General features: G+C 38.6%; 1 protein-coding gene across 2 annotated transcripts in view; it reads left to right on the top strand.

The window, feature by feature from the left end:
- FMN2 (formin 2) overlaps positions 1 to 21,539 on the top strand; it is a 367,841-nt gene that overhangs the window by 111,159 nt on the left and 235,143 nt on the right. The window contains exons 5-6 of one of the 2 annotated variants that reach the window (XM_039217406.1): positions 12,637 to 14,129; positions 15,703 to 15,847. The exons of the other annotated variant lie outside the window; for it this stretch is intronic. Coding sequence (XP_039073337.1) covers positions 12,637 to 14,129; positions 15,703 to 15,847 — 1,638 coding nt within the window. The remainder of the gene's footprint in view (positions 1 to 12,636; positions 14,130 to 15,702; positions 15,848 to 21,539) is intronic. 2 annotated transcript variants of the gene reach the window in all.

The raw sequence follows: 21,539 nt of genomic DNA, 5'->3' as shown, positions 1-21,539 counted from the left end.
ACAACAAACCTTATTATTTTCATGTAAAGCACCTTGCTCTTTTCTTCTTTAGTCACTAGATGGCAGTTCTGTATCTCTGTATATTACCAGGGCTAAAGGAAATGAGAGGTTTTAAGCCAGTTTGCTCTGTATAAATGATGATCCGAAGAGGTTTTCTGGTCCATCCCAGGCCGCCTGCTTTATTCTGTGGTTATAACGCAAGATCACTAGGACTGCTTAGTCAGAGGCATGGAGGAGGGCTGGAAAGCACCCTCTAAGTCTTTCTTCAGATGTGAGTTCAGGCACCTGTTCTCTCAATCTGCGCACACTGGAATTTATTGAATGAGTTTTGACTTTTACTCTCTCCCTGTAGTTAATAATTCTGAGAGCTCCATATCCCTAGAAAAAAACACATGACGCATAAAGCCTTTTCTTAGCTAAAAGGAGGTGAAGGCTGTGGTGTTGCCAGAGAGTCTGATGCTTAAAGCAAGTACAGCTGGCACTCGTGAAAAAAATAAAAAAATAAAACAAAAGAACTGTAGCTTCCTCCCTGAGTGCTTTTATTGATGGCCCTATGGAATTAGAACGTTTTCCAATAAAGCTATGTTCTTTAGGACCTCATTCATTGATACTTATTTTTAAGTGCTATGCTCCGAAAATCTGTGTCTAAAGAATTATTTCATAAAACTGAAATAGGACTGTTTTTCAATTTTGTTTTATGTTCTTTGGTATTTGAAATACTGTTTAAACTGTAACCCCTTTTATATTCTACAATATATAATCATAATCTCTACAAAATGCTCCTATATGAAAGATTAGTTTATACTCAAACTGGTCACCACCCAAGTTTTGACTTATTTTTTCCTTTTGAAATTACAGTCGACCCTTGAACTACATGGGTTTGAACTGTGCAGGTTCATTTGTACGTGGATTTTGTTCCCATAAATAGAGTACTGTAACTGTATTTTCTCTCCCTTACGATCTTCCTAATAATATTTTGTTTTTTTTCTATGTTGCTTTATTGTAAGAATGTAGTATACAATGCGTAGAATGTACAGAATAGGTGTCAATTCACTGTTTATGTTGTCACTAAGGCTTCCAGTCAACAGGTGGTTAGTTTTGGGGGAGTCAAAGTAATGCACGGAGTTTTGACTACGCGGGGGTTTGGTGCCTCTAACTCTGCTGCTGTTCAAGGGTCACCTGAACATATAAAATTGTGTTTTGAAGCATCTTCCTGAAACTCCTCACATCTTTCTAATATAAATGGACTAGTTTAAAAATAAAATAAAATAAAATTTGACCTTTAAAAATTCTAGCTTTGGGTAATATCAGGCAATTGAAAGTTGAGTCTCTCTACTCATTAAAAAGTTCATCAATTGTGAATAGCCATGTCTCTTTCAAAGTCTTGGAAAATAAAAAGAAATTAAACAGTATCAGCACTCTCTTACCCAACCTCTCATGTTGTATAGTTCATATGCAAACAAATTCTAAAAGGTCAGAAAAATGCTATGACTTGAGGAAACTAGCAAAATCCTATCTCAGTGCAGTTTCAATTCTTTTGAAATTGGATTAAAACTCTTCTCTTAGGTTCTTGCTCTGATCGGTGTCCCTTGGTCTCCACAATGCCTAATTTGATTGCAAGCTTATTTGAGGAGTTAGAAATTCTTTTCCATTGGTTCTTCTTAAAGTATCTGTTATAGTGCTCTTCTACCATAACCACTCAGTACAATTTATTATTAGTTTCAGAAACATCTTTATTTGGGAACAAATCAAGGAAAAAGATGTGAGTAATGTGAGGCAGCCTACTTGATGGTGCTTGAGGGATTACTCACATGTATCTTGGCTAGAGATGTTTAGAGAGTAAAAGAAGCATTGGTCAGATCAAAAGAAAGGTGTGGGGTGAATATGATTCTGAAAGGATAATGATGGAGACTTATAAAAACAAGGAGCCACTTGAATTTTGTTGGAATGTATTACACATATCAAAGGGCTGGAAACATTGTTTAATGTAAGTTCCTTCTAAACTCCAAGGCAAAAAGTAATAGGAATTTCTATGGTTATTATCAATCCACAAAATGACAGTTTACAAGACAAGTAAACAACTAAAATATACAACAGAGTAAGAAAAGTAGGAGTTAAAGGAGAGAGAGGGAGAGAGAGAGAGAGAGAGAGAGAGAGAGAGAGATGGTCTTCTAATCATCTGTGATAATTCTTTGGTGCTTAACAAACACTTTGACCCGTGAGCCAGGGGAGCGGCAAGGTGGCAAGTGGCTGGCATTGGAGGAGATGCAAGACTGCCTGGTGGGGAGGCACTGACCTTGAAAATGGGTAACATTTGGGTAAGGTCTTTACCCTAATATGTTAAGGGGAAGAGGTTTTTTTCTGGAAATTATATTTTCATTTTGTGGAAACTCCCAACTAGCTCAGAGAAAAATTTTGACATTTTAACTTTAGAAATAAAAGCAGAAATGGTTCTGTTAATTTTAAGAATGAAAAGCAGGCAGCTTCTGGAAAACGGTTAAAATGTGACATGAGAATGTGAGGAAAGAATTAGATATCACGCTTTGTTTTCACTTTTCTCTAGGGCAGTAGGGCTTAGAGGTGAAATGAAGTTATGTTTTTGCTTTCATTTCATTTGCTTAGATGGTAGAAAGCTAGTTTGTGTTGGACAACATTGTTGATTTCCTATGGAGAATGGCAAATAGGTGTAGCAGCTGATCTAAAAGAATAGCTGAGCCCATAAAGTTCTTAGCTTATCAAGATTGCTTATCCTTTATTGGACATCTGTTGAAGTACTGTGTGCAAGGTATTTGTGGCAGGTATTGAAGGAAATATAAACAATTATAAGGTACCAGGCTCTTGCATATACATGAAATGATTTGCAAGATGTAATATGATTCTGCCGAGGTGTTTAGTATATATTGCATTACAGAACCAAAAAAAAAAAAAAAGGAATACTGTTGAGAAATTGTAATTAAGGACAGCTTCTTAGGAAGGGTGAAACTTAGATTAAATCCTGAAAGTGATAGTTTTTGGACAGGTGAAGGGAAGGAGAGTAAGAAATTCAGATGAGAAAAGAGAATAAAGGCACAAAAGGGAAAGTGAACGCGGCATTTTGTCAGGGGACGGGGGATTTCGGGGAGGACATGGCCGGCGCCTGGTCCAGGTGGCCAGGTGATGTAAGAAGGGACCTAGTATATTCCTCTAGCAACCAGCTTTGCTTTCCACCCTCTTGGCGTCTTTTGCCAGAGTCCAGCCTTATCTAGATTGTTGTGATAGCCTCCCGCAGGGTTCTGTACTTCCACTCGTAATCCCTTTTAATCTTTCCTCCACAAGGCCTTGAGTTATCTTTCTAAAAGCCAAATTTACTTAGGTCTGATATCTGGTGACACTCATTCAGTGACTGCTCCTAGCATCTGAGGGAAAAAATCAACTCTGGAGTTTGCATCACAGGCTTTTACTTGCCATTCTCTGTCTTCAGCCTTACCACCCACTATTTCCTACATTTGGTTTGTTCCAGCCTTAATAAATATCCTAGTTTTCTGAAAAATAGCTTAGTTTAGGATCCTTCATAGCTGTCTTTTTATATATGTTTCTTTTGTACTCCTAACCTCCCTGCCTTTAAAATCTACTTGATCCCTATTTCTTAATCTAAACTCACATTAAATTTTACTTCCACTTACACACTTTCCTAGACTTAAATCTAGAGAGTCATTTTGGCATCCCTATTCTGGGACCCATACGCCTATCTTATTTTGCCTTAACGGTTGACTTAGGCATGTCTCATAGACAGTTGAGCTCCTGAAAGCTAAGACTGTTCTTATGTTATTTGCCGTTCTTGCATCTAACATAGCACCTGACATTTTTTAGGAGCTCAGAAGATATTGGATGAATGGCTAATTACTGGGAGACCACACTGACTAGAGCAGAGCGTGCTTATTGGGGAATGGTAGAAAATTTGCCTCTCTTCATACGTGGTGGTTGAAGATGTGGGCTTTGGATAAGTTTCCCTGGGCACAAATGCTGGTTATTCTTTTAAGTTGCAGACATAAGCAAAGTATTTTACTCTCTGTGCCTTAGTTCGCTCATCTATAGACTTCTGTCTCATAGCGGTTTTTTGACATTTAGATGCATTAATTTATGTGCTCTTGGCAGTCAAAATATTAGCTGTTATTTTTATGGTCATTATTGTTGTTCTATCAGGTTTTGATACATTCTTCATGGATTCTGTTTTTGCAGAAGACATATCTGCAATATTTGTAGCCCTAACATCAGTACTCACAGGGCTTTCATGTTCCATGTGTGGACGCGCATAAAGTGGTGAACAAGCTGAGTCACCCTGCACACACTGGCCCCGCCGAGGTGGAATAAGGCGATAGATACTCTGCCTTCTTGTTTTAGCTTATGCTGTGAACAAGTTTCCTTTTTGCAATCTATTTAGTGTCATGTTTTTTGCCTCTTTGTGTTTTTTGTTGATATTGCTGTTTAAAATGTGGGCCCCCCCCCCCCCGCCCTGGGGCACAGCGCTGCGGTGCTGTCTGGGGTGCCCAAACACAAGGAGGCTGTGCCCTGCCTCTCAGAGCCAAGAGGAAGGACCAGTTATCATCTCTCAGTGCATCACTGTTGTCAGGGCGGGAGAATCCGAACTAAGGTGTTGATCTGGTAAAAGGATTTGGTAACCATAGCTCGGGTATAAATTGACTGTAGTTCTCAAAGTGTGATCCCCGGACCAGCAGCATCAGCGTTACCTGGGAACTGGTTAGAAATGCAGGCTCCCAGGCCCTGCTCCAGACTTACCGAGTTTGAGGCTCTGCGGGTGGGGACTAGCAATTTGTGTTTTGGCAAGTCTTCCATGTGATTCTGACACACATTATGAGCCAAAGGCTTGGAAAAGTAATTGAGAGAAATTACTGTGCCTAGATATTTCTTTGGAAAATAAATGGAATTTAAGTTTAAGGAAAATGCCAGGTGATCAAAAAGCAATGATAGCTAAGCAATCATGATGTGGAAGTGAAGTATTGATGGGAGAGAAGAACTTTGCAATGATCAGTATAGAGATGAAGACTTAACGATGTAAAACTCGACGAGCTCTCCTAGCATATACAGAGAGGATAGTGGGTTAAGAACTAAGTCTTGGGAGTAAGTGTAGGTTTGGTACCCTACTCCCCCCAAAAAGCCAAAGGAGGAAACAGAGAAAAAGACATGGAAGGGAGAGAGTATTAACTTATAGACAATAAGGACAGGAGGGTTTACTGGCAGAGCAACTTCAGGAGAGCTACAGGGGTGAAAGGCAACTCTACCGCTCTGGCTAACCTTCGTAATCCGTCCCATTCAATTCCCTCCACGCTCTGGGCTTTTTTTTTTTAATGAAGTCTTTAATATTAGAGATTATTTGGGTTAAGGAAGGAAAGTGGTGAGGAGGTGGAACTTCCTCATTTTATATCCACAGATCATTAACGAAAATGAAACTAGAACACGGGGCGCCTGGGTGGCTTAGTCGGTTGAGCGTCCGACTTTTGCTTGGGTCATGATCTCGCTGTTCGTGGGTTCGAGCCCCGCGTCGGGCTCTGTGCTGACTGCCGGCTCAGAGCCTGGAGCCTGTTTCAGTCTGTGACTCCCTCTCTCTCTGACCCTCCCCTGCTCGCGCTGTCTCTCTCTCTCTCTCCTAGAAAAAAAAAAAAAAAAAAAAGAAACCAGAACAAAATAGTGTTTTTCCTTCTTGTGCTGTTTGGAACTATGATAGATTATGATCCCGAAGCTTGCCCCAACTGTAGCTCAAATAACTGCAGAGAAAATTCAGAAGATGTAGGGGAACCAGAAAAGCAGGTTCTCTTTGCTGTTTCTTTCTCATTTTTCCGGACCCTCTTTTCCAACACTTTTATTACTTCTACTTCCGTTTTTCACTAATGATGTTGACTTTAACCTTCTCATCGATCAAATTGTTATCAACTACTGCAATGAAGAGATGTTAAAAGGAATACAGCCAATCATAAGTTTTAACACATCCCCCTCCCCTCTACTTCACATTTCTCATCTATGCAATGAAGGGATTGGAATAATTTGTCGTATCCATTCCGTTCAACCATATTAGAATTTCAGTAGTTCATCTGTTTCACTGTAAGGATTCCAGAGGTGCCATTTTAGCTTTCTGTGTGTGAAGCTCTTCTTTCCCGTGATATGTTCTGCTTTAAGAAGACCTAGGTAAGTTATTTTCTGCTTACCATGTGTTCTGATATTCCCTCCTTTCTTGAAATTCCTTTCCAAACTTGTAAGTGATGGTACTTGATTTTTGTGCATAATCTTATCTTATAAAATCTGGACTTCTTTTCCTGTAGAATCATGTATAGCACGTATTGGCTTATTGTAAATCCGAAATGCCATTGGTTTGTTCAAAAACCTTAGAATGTTGTTTAGAATTTAAATCATGACGGAGAATTTATATGTTTTTGAGAAGAGTAGGATTTATATTTTACAGATGTCTATAGGTATCCCAACTTGCCAGTAACATGGCCTTAGAATTTAGCAGACCTTGAAAATCTGAATGACAGAAAATAAATTAACATATCTCATATTAACATTTACAAAAAATTATCACAGTGTTAACTTACCAATATCTGTTTTTATATTCTAGGCTATTAAAGTATCTTGCTTACATTATAAACATCACAAACTTTCAAAGACAAAGCAAATTAACTTTTCAGCAAACGCTTTACTTGAGTGTATCTTGGCTTCCTTTTTGACAGTTTTAGCCTTAATGTTACATTAATGTTTCTTTTTCTGGGAATCATAATCTTGTAATCGGAAAAAGTTTTTGGTGAGCATTTTATTTTTTAATGGAAACTTGTATTTTGTGATATGCAAGTGTTCAAACAATTTATAAGAACTAAGCATCACCACCCACATATAAGATTATACAGGAATGGAAGAATTTTGGCTAATGTATTGTATAAAATCGTTCGGCCAAAGTGGGTGGCAGACTTCACCACTTAAAATGATTTAGGGGATTGAAGTAATATTTTAAAACACAAACTATCTCAACACTGGTAATATATAAAGTATATTGCATACTGTGTTGAATAACTAAAATAGACTTGTTATCTTTCCTCCATTTATAAGGATGTGCCCATTATTTGGATTCTGTGAAAAATGATAAAGACCACTTGTTTTCTATTCACCTTTTAAAAATTTGTTAATTTTAATTTTTAATAGAACACTTAGCATTGGGAAACGGTCACACAATTACTGGAAATGCTGTCTTTTTGAAAAGTGTAGAAATCTAAAGATAATAGAAAGTACATTTTACCACTGTCAGATCCTTTGAGGATCTGACAGGCCTCCATCTATCTGTACCCTGAGGAGACAGAAGAGACAGAAGATTAAGTACCAGGCACAAGACACAAGGGAACAGGCCTTCAACTTGAGGATGTTCCATGGACCACAGAGTGCCTGGCTCTTAGAGATTAGATCTGAACTTTGTGGGTGGGCTCTGAAAGGATTTTTGCTTAAATAACCAGATAGTAGACAGCATCTTTTTCTTGATAACAACTCTTATTTACCATTTATACATTTCTTTATAAATCTTAAAAAAAATATAACCCAAATAGAAACCAACTCTTACTGCCGACAGGCACCACAGCCTTCTCTAGATAGCTCTATGGAGAATTGGTCGTCTCTGAGAGCCCACCAGCCCTTGACTGATAGTCCTGGATTAGGAAGGCCAGATAAGATTCTTTGAAGAATCTTAGCTGAATTCAGAGCCCAAAATCTTACATACATTTGGCTACTCTGTAAGTATAGATGGCTGGCCTTATTTTATAGGTTAATCAGTTAAGTTTGAGATGAGCTTAATCGCTATTTCCTGGAATGGAATCGGAGGATTGTGACATTGATTTGGGCTGGGATTTTGCAGGTTAAGATAGGGTCGTAGAGGGGAATCAGGATTTTAGCAACTTGGTTTTTCGTTCTCTCTACATTGGGAATAATAGAAGAAGCAGATGGTCCCTCAGTACAACTTTTTTCCATGTTCTCCATTGGTAATAATGATCTGTACAGAACAGTTGTCTACACGAATGTCAGCCTTTGTGCAGTCTGTTTGTGCTCACCTTCACGAATTCCTTGACTTCACCACCTTCTTCGTACCGCAAGCGTAGCATTGCCGCATTTACTGTAAAGTCAGTTTTGGAGATTTGGTCTCTTGTCTATTTCCTTGCTGCTTCCCCATTCTAATTCATATTGTCTTCCATTTGAAAACCTGTGAAGCTCATGGCGTGTGTCAGTTCCTTATTTTCTCATCATTTTATTATCCAGGTGCCCTCAATTACTATTTTCTTTAAAAAATAAGTAAAGTACATAACATAACAATCTACTCTAATAAATTGACCACTTATCGAATTAGGCCCAGCCCCAAATGTATCCCCACTTCACACAGACTATCTATTATTGTCTACCATGCTTTGGTTTGGGCAGTGTCAGTTTATCAATGATGTTTTAAGCCACATGATACAAATATGGTATAAGGTAAAATTATTACTCTTATAGAATCTTGTAATCCCCGACTTCAGGGAAGGAGATAGAGAACCTGAGTCATGTGAAAGGTGATTGATTAATGAGCACCTGACAGAGTTAGTTAATTTGGTAAGGATGATAATTGACATACATGTTTAAAAAGATTATTTTGCATTGTGAAGTAAAAAATAAAGCAACTATATTCTTATTTCTAAAACAATTTTTAAATGCTTACTTATTTATTTTGAGAGCGAGAGAGAGAGTACGAGTGAGCAGGGGAGGGGCAGAGAGAGAAGGAGGGAGAATCCCAAACAGGCTCCATGCAGAGCCTGACATGGGGCTTGAACTCATGAACTGTGAGATCATGACTTGAGCCATAAGGAGGCCACTGGGGAAAATGATGAATTTCTCACATACTACAAGAAAGGGAACATTTTCTCATAAAAGATGTCATATATCATGGCATCATATACTTTTGTCAAAAAGTTTGTGCTATAGAAAATTAACAGTTGAGTAATTTTAATTCTAATAATTTGCTCATGCTTACCATTAAGCTGAAAAGTAGTTTTAGAGGAATGCCTGTGTGGCTCAGTAGGTTAAGCATCAGGCTCTTGATTTTGGCTCAACTCATGATCTCATGGTTCATGAGTTCGAGCCTGATGTCAGGCTCTGCATAGCGCCTGTTTGGGATTCTCCCTCCTTCTCTCTCTGCCCCTCCCCTGCTCACTCGCACTCTCTCTCTCAAAATAAATAAATAAACATTTAAAAAATCGTATTAGAAATAAGAATATAGTTGCTTTATTTTTTATTTCATTTTACTTTAGGAAGAGAGTCTTTTTTTCCACAAAATAAAAAAACTTTCCATTTGCATTTATTTTATGCTGAATTTATTCCTAGTCTCTAAAGTTTTGTTTCCTCATTTTATTCTGGGATATCTTTTTTTCTTGTCTTGCCTTGTCTTGTCTTTTCCTTCCTTCCTTCCTTCCTTCCTTCCTTCCTTCCTTCCTTCCTTCCTCCCTCTCTTTCTCTCTCTTTCCCTCTCTCTTCCTTCCTCTTTCTTTTCTTTTCTTTTCTTTTCTTTTTTTTTCCTTTTCTTTTCCTCTCCTCTCTTCTCCTTTTCCATTTCCTCTTCCATTTCCCCTTCCCCTTCCTGTTCCGTCCCATCCTGTCTATAAAATTTTGTTTCCTCATTTTATTCTGGGATATCTTCCCTCCTCTCCCCTCCCCTCCCCTCCCCTCCCCTCCCCTCCCCTCTCCTCTTCTCTCCTCTCCTCTTTTTCCTTTCACAATCTCCTCTTCTGGTTCAGAAGCATTTGTTCTTTTCCAGTAAGGATCATCTCAGTGTGGCATTAGGAGCCTATGTATTGGTTAAGCTGACCATGAGTTATATAAATCTGACAGTCTGTGTTTGGGGCTTTTTTTTTTTTTTTACATGGATGTGCTCAATGACCTAATAATCTACATCTAAACCCTTAAGTTCAGCATTACTGTCTGCATTTTTAATCATGTGCAGCAAAAATTCAGCACTCTTTTGGGGCCACTGACCCTGTGTCCAGACCTACTGTTTTGCCTGGGCTACCTACCGACTGCATCGTTGTAACTATGGAATAGCACCCACTGCTTATGTAAAGTGGTTTCTTTCACATACTTAGTGGTATGGTGGTCTGTGTGGTTTCACTAGTGTTCTTAAAGTGAACATGAAGATTTGAACCTCTTGATGTGCAAGATGTTGTTGAGTATTCTGGGACAAGTGAATAATGAACTGTATTTGGAGATCACCTCAGGCCGCTTACTGGAAGAGCCTTTTTTCCCCTCTGTGTTGGATCTTCAAGTATCGGTACATGGTTCTATCAGTCAGGCTATATTGGGGAACTAGAAACAATATTAGATATATTAAACAGAAGGACTTAATATATATAGTTAATTTTTTCATGGAAAGATTACAAAGTTTGAAAGATCTGCTTTTAGGCTGAAACTTTTCAAAGGGGTCCTATATAACTGGTATACCAGGGAAGCTAAAGCCTTTGAAGCCACCATTGGAAACTGGAGAGTGGACAGTGGAACATTCTTCCAGAGCAGCTTCCAGTTAGCAGATCTTGGTCACTAACAGAACAGTTAAGGACACTTGGAGTATGGCTCCTATCATTCCACTTTCTAAATCTCTGTTTAGCTGTATCTAATTGGATGAACTTAACTGCAAAGGAGTCTATAAATGTAGTTTTTTTCCCTCCACTTTTGCACGTAGAAGTAGAGGGTGCTGGAGTCAACCCAAATAACTGCCAAAGTGTCTTGATTCTATTTAAGAAGTCTTTTTCTGCTGCCTGTATACATAATTAGAAAGGCTAAAATTCTCAGGAATCCTTCCATTCACTGGTACTATGACCTTCTGTGATCATTGGCTTTGAGTGTTACGTTAGACTACTTGGCTTGTAAATGTGAGAGTATAAATAATATGTAGGAAGAAGTGTAATAGTTGCAATTGTGCTAGGCTGTTATGATTTAGGATCAATTTCTCCTCCTCTTTTTCCTCTTATTTCTTTTCCTTCTCCTTCACATCCTTTACTTTCTTTTTTTTTATATTGCTTTCATATGTTCCTTCCCCAGGTTAGGGAAGTTTTCAGGTATGATTTCTTCAAATAAATTTTCTGCCCGCTCCCCCCCGCCCCCCTTTTCTCTCTTCTTCTTTTGGGACTCTTAGAATACAAATGTTATTACATTCAATGGAATCACTGAGTTCCCTAAGCCTGTTCTTATGTTCCATAAATCTTCTTTCTTTTGTTCAACCTCTTCATTTTCCATTTATTTGTCTTCTATATTACTTATTCATTCCTGTGCTGCTTTTATTCTTGTGTTCTTACATCCGGTCTGTTTCAAATCTTGGTTATTGCATTTTTCATTATTGACTTTTTTTTTTTTTTAACTCTTTTATCTCTGCAGTAAGGGGCTCTTTGAAGTCTTCCACTCTTTTCTCAAGCCCACTGAGTAACCTTATGATTATTCCTTCTTACATTCTCCATCAGGCTTATTACTTATATCCGTTTCAATTAGATCTCTGACTGTGACTTTATCTTATTTCATTTGGGATGAATTCCTCCATCTTGGCATTTTGTCTAAGTCTGTCTTCTGTGTGTTTAAAAAGCCTGTTATGTTTCTGGCTCCTGAGAATAATGGCTTTATGAAGAAGAGGTCATATAGTGCTTTCATTATCATCAAATCGACAATGAAAAAGAGCTGGTCTTGGTAATAACATTTGAGAACTGAGTTTAGAATCCTTTTCCAGAATTTACTTCTTGTGTGCCTTTTATCACCTAACCTTTTTGTATGGTCATTATAAAAAAAATGGGGAAATGAGATCACTACTAAGTTATCAGGATGACTTAAAAAATATTTACTGATGATTACAGGTCACTCTTAAGGTTACACCAGAGAAATGAAAATAATCTATACGTTTTACTAATCCAGGTATCACTTCTGAAATGCCTTTGGTAAAATATTAAAATTAAGGTAATCATGATATAAGTGAAATGACACATACGCATATGGGTGTGAAAGCTATTTCACATAATCTTATTGGGGATCCCTTCAGTGATTACCTTTAAAAGGTAGTGATGACTTTTAAAACTGAGGATTTAAAATGTCTTTAGGGAACATCTTAATACCAAGTATTATTTGGGAAGGTATGAGAGAAGCCTGTCTTGGAAATAAACTGGATTGTCACTCAGAAATTTTTTCCCTATTTTCACTGGTCTACTTGTATTTAATGATATCATTTAAAGATGGGCCTTTAAACAAGGGCCTTTGGACTTTATGGTAATATGTATAAACCACTTTTAAGTCCAAGTGTGAAAAGGAGACGATACATAGAAATACTAATAGTATCTCTCTGTAAAGGAATCTTTCTGGAATTATTACAACAAGCAAATATATTTTACAACTTTAAAAAATATTTTATTATTTAAATATTTTTGGTCTCTCTCTCTCTCTCTCTCTCTCAAAGCAGGCTCTGCACTGATAGCAGCAGGCCAACATGGGGGTTGAACTCATGAATGGTGAGATCGTGACCTGAGCTGAAGTTGGACACTCAACTGACTGAGCCACCCAGGCACCCCAAGTCCTTATTTTATATTTAACTATGTCTTTGTTGTCCCTCAGGAAATTATTGACATGAAGTCTGAAGGACAGGCAACTGTGATTCAGCAGCTGGAACAGACCATTGAGGATCTGAGGACGAAAATCGCTGAACTGGAGAAGCAGTTTCCTGCCCTGGACATGGATATGGCCAGAGGCCGTCATGGGCCTCAGAATGGAGTCGTGCCCTTAGAAGATGTCTGTCTTGAAGCTCTCAGGTTAGAAGAAAAGGATGTACGTCATCAAAGGACTTTACAGGCAAAGTCGATCCAGACATCCCCGACAGAAGAGGGTGGGATGCCAGTACTGCCTTCTGTGAATACACTGCCAGAGTACACTCACCACCCACCTGGGGCTCAAAGTGGAGACTCAGCTGTGCCGTCCTCACCTTCCGGACCTCAGACAAAATTCTGTTCAGAGATTTCTTTGATTGTGTCTCCAAGGAGAATAGCTGTACAGCTCGACACACATCAGCCCACTTTGCCTCCACCACATCAGCCCACTTTGCCTCCACCACCTCCGTCCCTCCCTGGTTCTGATGGTCAAAGGCAGGCGGGGTCACAGTCTTTCCAGCCTCCTCTTCACACTGAGTCTGAGACCAGCCATGAACACTCTGTCTTCTCTTCCTTTGAAAATGGCCATAACGTCCAATGCTCACCACCTCTGCCTTGCACAGAGTCTTCCAGTTCCATGCCTGGCGCAGGCTTGGCGGCTGCCCCCCCTCCCCTTCTCCCTGGCACAACAGGACCTGTTCCGCCCAGTACGGCCATCCCCCCACCTCCTCCTCTGCCTGGCACAAAAATGTTACCACCCCCTCTTCCACCTTTGCCTGATGAAGGGATACCTCCTCCTCCTCCTCTTCCCGGTGTGGGAATACCTCCTCCCCCCCCTCTGCCAGGTGTGGGAATACCTCCTCCCCCCCCTCTTCCCCCCCCTCTCCCCGGTGTGGAAATACCTCCTGCCCCCCCTCTTCCCGGTGTGGGAATACCTCCTGCCCCCCCTCTTCCCGGTGTGGGAATACCTCCTGCCCCCCCTCTTCCCGGTGTGGGAATACCTCCTGCCCCCCCTCTTCCCGGTGTGGGAATACCTCCTGCCCCCCCTCTTCCCGGTGTGGGAATACCTCCTCCCCCCCCTCTTCCCGGAGTGGGAATACCTCTTCCCCCTCCCTTGCCAGGTGAAGGAATACCTCCCCCCCCTCCTCTGCCCGGAGTTGGGGTTCCTCCACCTCCTCCTTTGCCAGGAATGGGGATTCCATCTGCTCCAGCTACCCTGCCAACTTCTGGAATGGGCATTCCCCCACCCCCTCTGCTTCCCGGATCAGGCCCTCCTCTCCCCCCTCAAGTTGGAAGTAGCACTTTATCAGCACCACAAGTGTGTGGTTTTCTGCCTCCTCCATTGCCAGCTGGCTTGTTTGGACTAGGGCTGAACCAAGACAGAGGAAGTAGGAAGCAGCCAGTAGAGCCTTGTCGGCCCATGAAGCCTCTGTATTGGACGAGAATTCAACTGCATAGTAAAAGGTAACATGAATTGGAGCTCAGCTTCGCACAGTTTGTCAATGGGAGGGAGCATTTACCTTTAAAACTCTTGGGGAAATTACAGTTTAGTGTTTTTTTTTAAGTACTGCTCTGAAACTTGTCTGCATATTGTTATGTTAGTATTTAGTGAAGCGATCTGTTCTTTCAAATTTTAGATTTTTCTCAGAAGTATCAAAGATATAAAACAAATGACAGATGTGTATCAATGTATAAGATGTACAGATAACTATCTGTATCATTATTGGTCAATCTTATAAAAATGGAAGGATATATTTTTCTTAGCATTCATGCTCTATTGCCTCATTCCAGAACCTCACTCAAACAAATAGCTTATAAATATAAATCAAGTCCTTAAGACACACTGACTCTTCAGGATATACTTTGCATTCTTTTGAAGGCACAGTCTTGTTGTACTATTCCATTTTGTTTGCAGTAGTCTTTCTCTTCAGAGATGTGGTATACAAAAATGTACATATCCACACCCCATGTGTGAAATCATTTAGTTTTGAGAATTTCCTGGCATTTCTATAGAGAGTTTATGACACAATGTGAAGTCATAAAATCATACTTGGGAATGATATTTATAAAAGAACACTTCGCACCATGTATGCTGGTGGCATGTTACTTCTCCATAAATAGTCCATAGTGTTGCCCCCTGACCCCTGGGACAGTGCTCTGACACATGGCTGAGGAACGTGCTGGTGGGGGACAAAACATGTTCTTTAAACTTCACTGGCCTTCCTTTTTCTAACTTTTCATGATCCCTTGATTTTTTTTTTAATTTTTGTATGATGTGGCATGCATTTAGACTAGGATCCTTCCAGGCCTCATTCTCATGTGTTATACTGATTTCCTCTTCACTGAATCACATTAGGGGAGAAGAATCTAGATAGTTGACTGCTTCTAAATTTGCAGCTCATTCTTTCTGTAATTGTCATGTTACATATATATGTGGTGGCATCATTTCAAACTGTGACCCAAACTCACTTTATCCGGATACATTATATGAAGTTATTTTGGTTTTTTGTTCCTTTGTTTCTTTTGTTTTTTTAAACGGACCTACCCTTTTTTGGCGGTTTGACATGAATCTGCATTGCTAAAGTCAGATAACAGTGGGCTGATGGAAGTGGACAGGAGATGGAGGATGTCACCTTAGATCATAAAATAATTTCTTTTTTAACCCATACATAATCCACAAAGCTGATGAGTCAGGTTGGAATTGTGAGATATCAAATATTTCTTGCCTTTATAGCTTATACTGAGAGGGGCTTTTTCTTCTTTGTTTTCATATAGTGACTTGATAACTAAGAATTCCTGGAAAGTATTTTTTCTAGACAAAGGTTTCATTCTGTATGATGGTATTTTAACTTTCTTATCAAGTTGATAAAACAAATGGCAGTCTTACAGACATGGTATTCTTTCTTCCTTACTCCTTCCTCATGTTTTTTTCTCTTCTGCCCTTCTTTCCTTCTCTTCTCCATTTTTGTTTATGCTCATGATGACATCTTGTAGTTTGGTTTGATGGCTGTTTCATTCGTCTTTTGCTTACCTTTAGAGACTCTAGTCCTTCACTTATTTGGGAAAAAATTGAAGAGCCATCCATAGATTGTCATGAATTTGAGGAATTGTTTTCTAAAACTGCTGTGAAGGAGAGGAAGAAACCTATATCTGACACCATTACAAAGACCAAGGCTAAACAAGTGAGTATTTGTATGTTTTCTGAGATTGGGCAGTATTTTGGGCATAAGTATGAACTTTCATTAGAAAAAAAATTGAAACTGTTTTCTGGCCTGTAGAACCTCCATAGTCTTAAATCAGATAGTAGAAGTTAGAGTTTTAGAACATGTAGTTAAGTCAAATTATGCCAAACAGAACAACAAATAATTGTTTCCACTAAGTGACAATGTCCTGACTATTTTATTTGTAGCCTTGTACAAATAAAGCCTAGTACTTCCAAAATTTCACCTACTGCTTGTTTCCAGAATTAGTTGTCTAGAAATAAATTATCAATTGATTGAAATTCATCTGAGCACTAGTATGGATGGAAAGAAAGGTAAAAGTGAGCAAAGAAAAACAAGTAAGCAGGAAGTCCAGTACTTAGTAATCTATAATGCGTTTGGTATTTTGTGGAATTGACACTCTTTAGAATTGAGCTAAATAATCACACTGTACTTGACATATGGAAGAAAGCCTTATATATAGTACCAACATCTCCATTCTTTGTTAGAGCCTTTGATCTATCCTGTGACACCTGGATTAGAGAAAGAAAGAATAGTACATTTGGAGAAAAAAATTTCAAAGCAGCATTTCCCAACTGGTCCACCCAGTGGCCTTGATCATGAAATTTCTTGTCATTCGGGAAATTATAGTACAACTCCACAGTAATAAGCCTCAGATAGAAGGTATTGCTACTGCTGTCCATCCTTCACCCTAAAATGGGGAATTGCTACATTTCTTAATTTTTCTGATGGGGGGATATAGTACCTGGATGCAAGAGAATAGTGAGCAGCTCAGTTCTGGGAGGCAGTGAGAGAGAGAAATGAGACCCCAAGACCCCAGTGTTCTCCTGGATCATTCTCCCCACATGAGTGGCAACCAGTGGGGTGATTTCTTGAAATTTTGCCCCTGACCTGAAAGTTGTAGCTGAAAGTATGATGCAGAGTTGTAGCTAAAAGTATGACCCATTGATATTTATTTCAGAGCAAAGAACGGCCACCATATGGATACTGCTAAATCCAGCCAGGGAAAGATAGATTTGAATGGCACGGCTAGAACGCTGGAGCCTCTCGCTGCAAGATAGGCAGGCTCACTGCAGCCATTTCTATTACTCTGAAAATGATGCAAACCTAAATATTATGCAGTTGAAGTTTTCAGAATCATTTATTGTAGTACAGCTGGCCTCTGGTGACCTTAGGTCAAGGACTGTGATAAATTGGACAATAGTTGGCATATTGTAGGCACTGAATTAATATTTGTTTAAAAGTAAACCAGCTGACCATGGGGGGAGGACTTCATAATCAGTGACTATGCCTCATAATGATTAAAAACCAGAAAATCATTCATCTCATAATAATCAGTATGGCCAAGGTAATAGTGCTAAGGGGAATGAAGGTAAATGGAAAGCCACGTTTTCTCTGACAGAGGTAAATATTTAAAAAGCTCTATTTCACAGTATGTTTGCATATAGCACACTTAGGCTGAATCATACCTTTTCTCATGGACTGTCAGATATGGGACAACTGGGCAAAGAATATGGTTAGGGAGTAAACACACACACACACACACACACACACACACACACCCCAAGGACAGAAAGGCAGATGATATCAGAGGATGTTTCTTATCTAGGGAAGGTATACTCAGAAAGGCAAACAATGCCTTCTCCATCTTCTATCACTACTTTTCCCCATTGAATGAACATAGATAAGGAAGATACTTCATATATTACCAGAGACTTGAGGATTTCATGACTGACTTGACATAATATTCAGTTTTTAGCTTACTGAAATAAGATTTATGTTTAAGTCCTCAAAAATTCACAAATTCAACTAGTTGGCATGAGATGGATTCTGCACACAAACAGTTCACCTGTATTGAACGTCATCTCGGCATGATCACATGATCAACTTACTCTGTCATTGAGACATTTCATAAACTATGGGTAAGAGACTTTGCCAGTGTCATAATTTGCTCGTATTGACTGTGGTGCTGCTGTTGACCTTCCAAACAGGGCTAATGGAAAAGTCTCCATTATGACTCCTGATGAGCGTGTTCAGCATCTCTTTGGCCTAGGTCTTGGTACTGAGCTCTGCACTTCAGGTCTATTTTGGAAGGGATAAGATTTTTGTTTTGTCCCTTTTTCCCTTTCTCTTTCTCTTTCCTTCCCTTTTCTTCCCCATACAAGATACAAGTACCTTGTATGTTGGAGAGAGAAAAAACTGCAAAGTGATATATTGCTGAAGAAACTTAGTTTTACTTTACTTTGTTGTATTTGGAAGAAAAATCTATTCACTCCATCTACTTGAGACAATTAAAATTTTGTTTAAGGCAGATGTATTTTCAGGGTGTATGCAAATCATTCCCCCTTTTATGGGAAATGTATACTGATTACATGTGCAGACATTTTGGTTCCTCATGATTCATGTCCAGGGTAATGAACAGCCTTTAATGCTCTGGCATATGTTTATGGAGATATTTAAGCAATTCTTCTTATATACAATGGAAGCTAGAAGTTCTGTTTTTCTTTAAATATTTAAAAATAGCCAAATAATTTTTATGTGATCTGTCTTTTTCTTAAAAGTAAGACTGTGGTCAAATGCGCTGGTATTTAATGAGGTGCCTATGCAGGTTTTACTCTTTCGGAAGAAACATTTTCAGCGTGGTAGTAGAAGATCCCTTAGCTAGGCACATGGCCGTTTGGCATGAGGAGATACCTAGTCTAGCAGTAATGATGAATATCTTGTATTTCTAAACCTTTTTTCCTCCAAGGAACCTAAAACAAAAACTTTCTTATTTTTTCATGGAATATATATATTTCCGTGATGACTTCTTTATTCTTTATTTTGAAGTATTTAAAACATAAGGAGATTAGCTGAGAAGGTATATGCGAGTTTATCAGACTATGATCTGACATAGTTCTTTTTTTTTTTTTTTAATTTTTTTTTAATGTTTTTATTTATTTCCAGGAGAGAGAGAGAGAGAGAGAGAGAGAGAGAGAGAGAGACAGCGTGAGCAGGGGAGGGTCAGAGAGAGAGGGAGTCACAGACTGAAACAGGCTTCAGGCTCTGAGCTGGCAGTCAGCACAGAGCCCGACGTGGGGCTCGAACCCACGAACCGCGAGATCATGACCTAAGCGAAAGTCGGATGTTTAACCGACTAAGCCACCCAGGCGCCCCATGACATAGTTCTTCTTAAGGGAGTGTGACACGTATACATCACAATTAAATATCAATCTGCTAACTGAACAACAATAACCCTGTTTCCTATGGTATCAGGAGGAAGGTAGAAGAAACAAATTTTGGGGGGGATTGTGTTTAAACACTGATACGCTAGCCCATTTTTTAAAGAATGCTCTAGAACTAGTAAACATTTAGCCCAATCTCCTCTCTATTGCTGGGGTAATCCAATGAATATTAATGTTGATAATGATCTTAAGACACCTCAGGATCTTCTGTGTTCCACTAAAGATTAAGTTTAACCTGAGTTTATGAGCAGAAAAGTGAGACTTGATAGTAAGAGCTGCCTCAAAAAGAAGTTTCTAGTTAATCCTGTGTCAGACAGGGTCATAAACAAATATACTTGGTAGATGTGGTAACAGTTGTAGCAACAGCAGTAGTAATAATAATAGTGGTAGGTAGGACAACAATAAGGATTTTGGAAGCCACAGGCATACTGGGTTTTATTTACCATGTGCCAGTCATTGTTTTTTAGCATTCCACTTGTATTAAATCATTTAATCCTCCTCATTCTATGAGGTAGACTCATTATCACCAGTATATAGTATAGAAAACTGAGGTTTAGAGGGACTAAATGATGTTTCCAGGCTAGTAAGAGGCAGAGCTCAAGTACAAACTCCATTAGTCTGACACCAGAGCCTGTGATCTTAATCATTAAGTAATGAGTGTGAAGTATTTTTTGTAAGTGTGAGCATACTATTTTATTTATGTGGAGACCAGAATAGCTACTTTAAGAAAATAATAATTTGAATTTGTATTGATTTTTATACATACTCAATATTAAGTGACTGGTTGCACTCACGAAATTGTATGTGAAGATAATTTTAAAGCCTTTTCCAGATTCTTACAGATTTTGACAGGTACATAAACGATGATGCCATTAAACATGACATTTGCCGAATTAAATAACAGTTTATCTTAGAGATGAATATTTTAGACACATAAGCTTCTGTAAACCGTAAAAATGGGGGCATTTGCTTGTGCAGCATTTCAGTACTGGTTGGAGGTCGATAGCCACAGTGGTTGAACCTCACCAAATGTCAAGTGATGATACTTCTGCTTCACTCCATGACACCAAAAGGAACCATCTCTGTAAAATATGCCTTAAGTAAATAAGGCCTAATGATACTTTAAAAGTCTGTAAGGGAACATGCTATCCGTAATGGAACTTTAAACACAGGAGTTAACAAGAGTGAATAAGAAGAATCCGTGTTAATTTTTAAATACATAACTGGCATCTGTATAACCTTTTAATGCAACACAAATGGATCTCTTTCTGGGTTTCTTCTATTTATCAGATTAAAATGCTCTGCCCAGAGAATGGGAGAGAAAAGCAAGTCATAATGGTTAAGTATTTGTTGGGATTTAGCCTCTGGAAGTATGATTAGAAAAATAGATAGTTAAATCTGCTACTTATTATAAGGGGAGGTAGTAACAGGATTTGTTAGAATTCCATTTAATACAGATCTAAATGTTAAAGAATTAGACATTTGGTATTCTGTTCAATCTTTCCATTGTGTTTGCTGACCGAACCTCTTTTAAGGCTTTATGTATGTGTGTTGTAAAAACCCATAATAACAATGGGAAAAGAAGCATTCGTTATTCATATGTTCCTGTATGGAAATGTATGATGTAATGCTTCTAAGCATTCTTACATGAAATAGTAATGGCTTCTTTCTACCATGTTGAGGCATTGGGAAAAAGTGTGTGCTACACTTCAAATATTGTCTGCTGTGGTAATAGTGACCCACATGGAGAGGAAAAAAAGGGTATGTATTTCACTCATGAATCTCTAATTATTACAAATAATGTAAATAATCTCTATTTATTGGAAATGTTTTATCATCATTATTGGATATCTCAGCATAGGCTCGATGATAATCTGAGTAGTAGAAACTTAGTTTTTTGTATTGGTGTTAAGTTTTCCTATTGTGTCTGGCAAAGGGTGTGTTTTGGTTGATTTGGACAGTTATATTGGTCATCTAGACTGAAGAACTAAAATAATGTCTGAAACACAAAATATCTTATAATAAAACAATTTAGATTTGTTTTGGGGATACATAATAAACATTTGGTACTTTGTTACTTTTAACAGAACATCTGTTTTTAATAGAGTACATTCCTATTGCAAGCCTTAAAATGTATTTACATAGAAAACCACATCAAAATACAGAGCTATAATTAGACAAACATAGGTTTTGTGGAATCTGGATTTGTTTTAGATGTTGAAAGATTTATTATTTTTTGAAGATGTTATTCCCATAACTGTTTGTAGAGCATACCCAATCAATTCAAAGAATGCAAAAATAATAACCTCTATTTTAAAATTTTCTTTCAGCCAAAAAATTGTTTTTATACTTCTAAGTAAATGGCAAAAACAAACAAAAAAAACCAAAACACAAAACAAAACAAAAACCCCCCACAAACGGCTAGTGGC

The sequence above is a fragment of the Hyaena hyaena genome, unplaced genomic scaffold (assembly GCF_003009895.1).
Source record: "Hyaena hyaena isolate Hyena2069 unplaced genomic scaffold, ASM300989v1 scaffold_686, whole genome shotgun sequence".
Taxonomy (NCBI): Eukaryota; Metazoa; Chordata; class Mammalia; order Carnivora; family Hyaenidae; genus Hyaena; species Hyaena hyaena.
The sequence above is the reverse complement of the archived record's forward strand: the minus strand, read 5'-3'. Positions and strand labels throughout refer to the sequence as shown.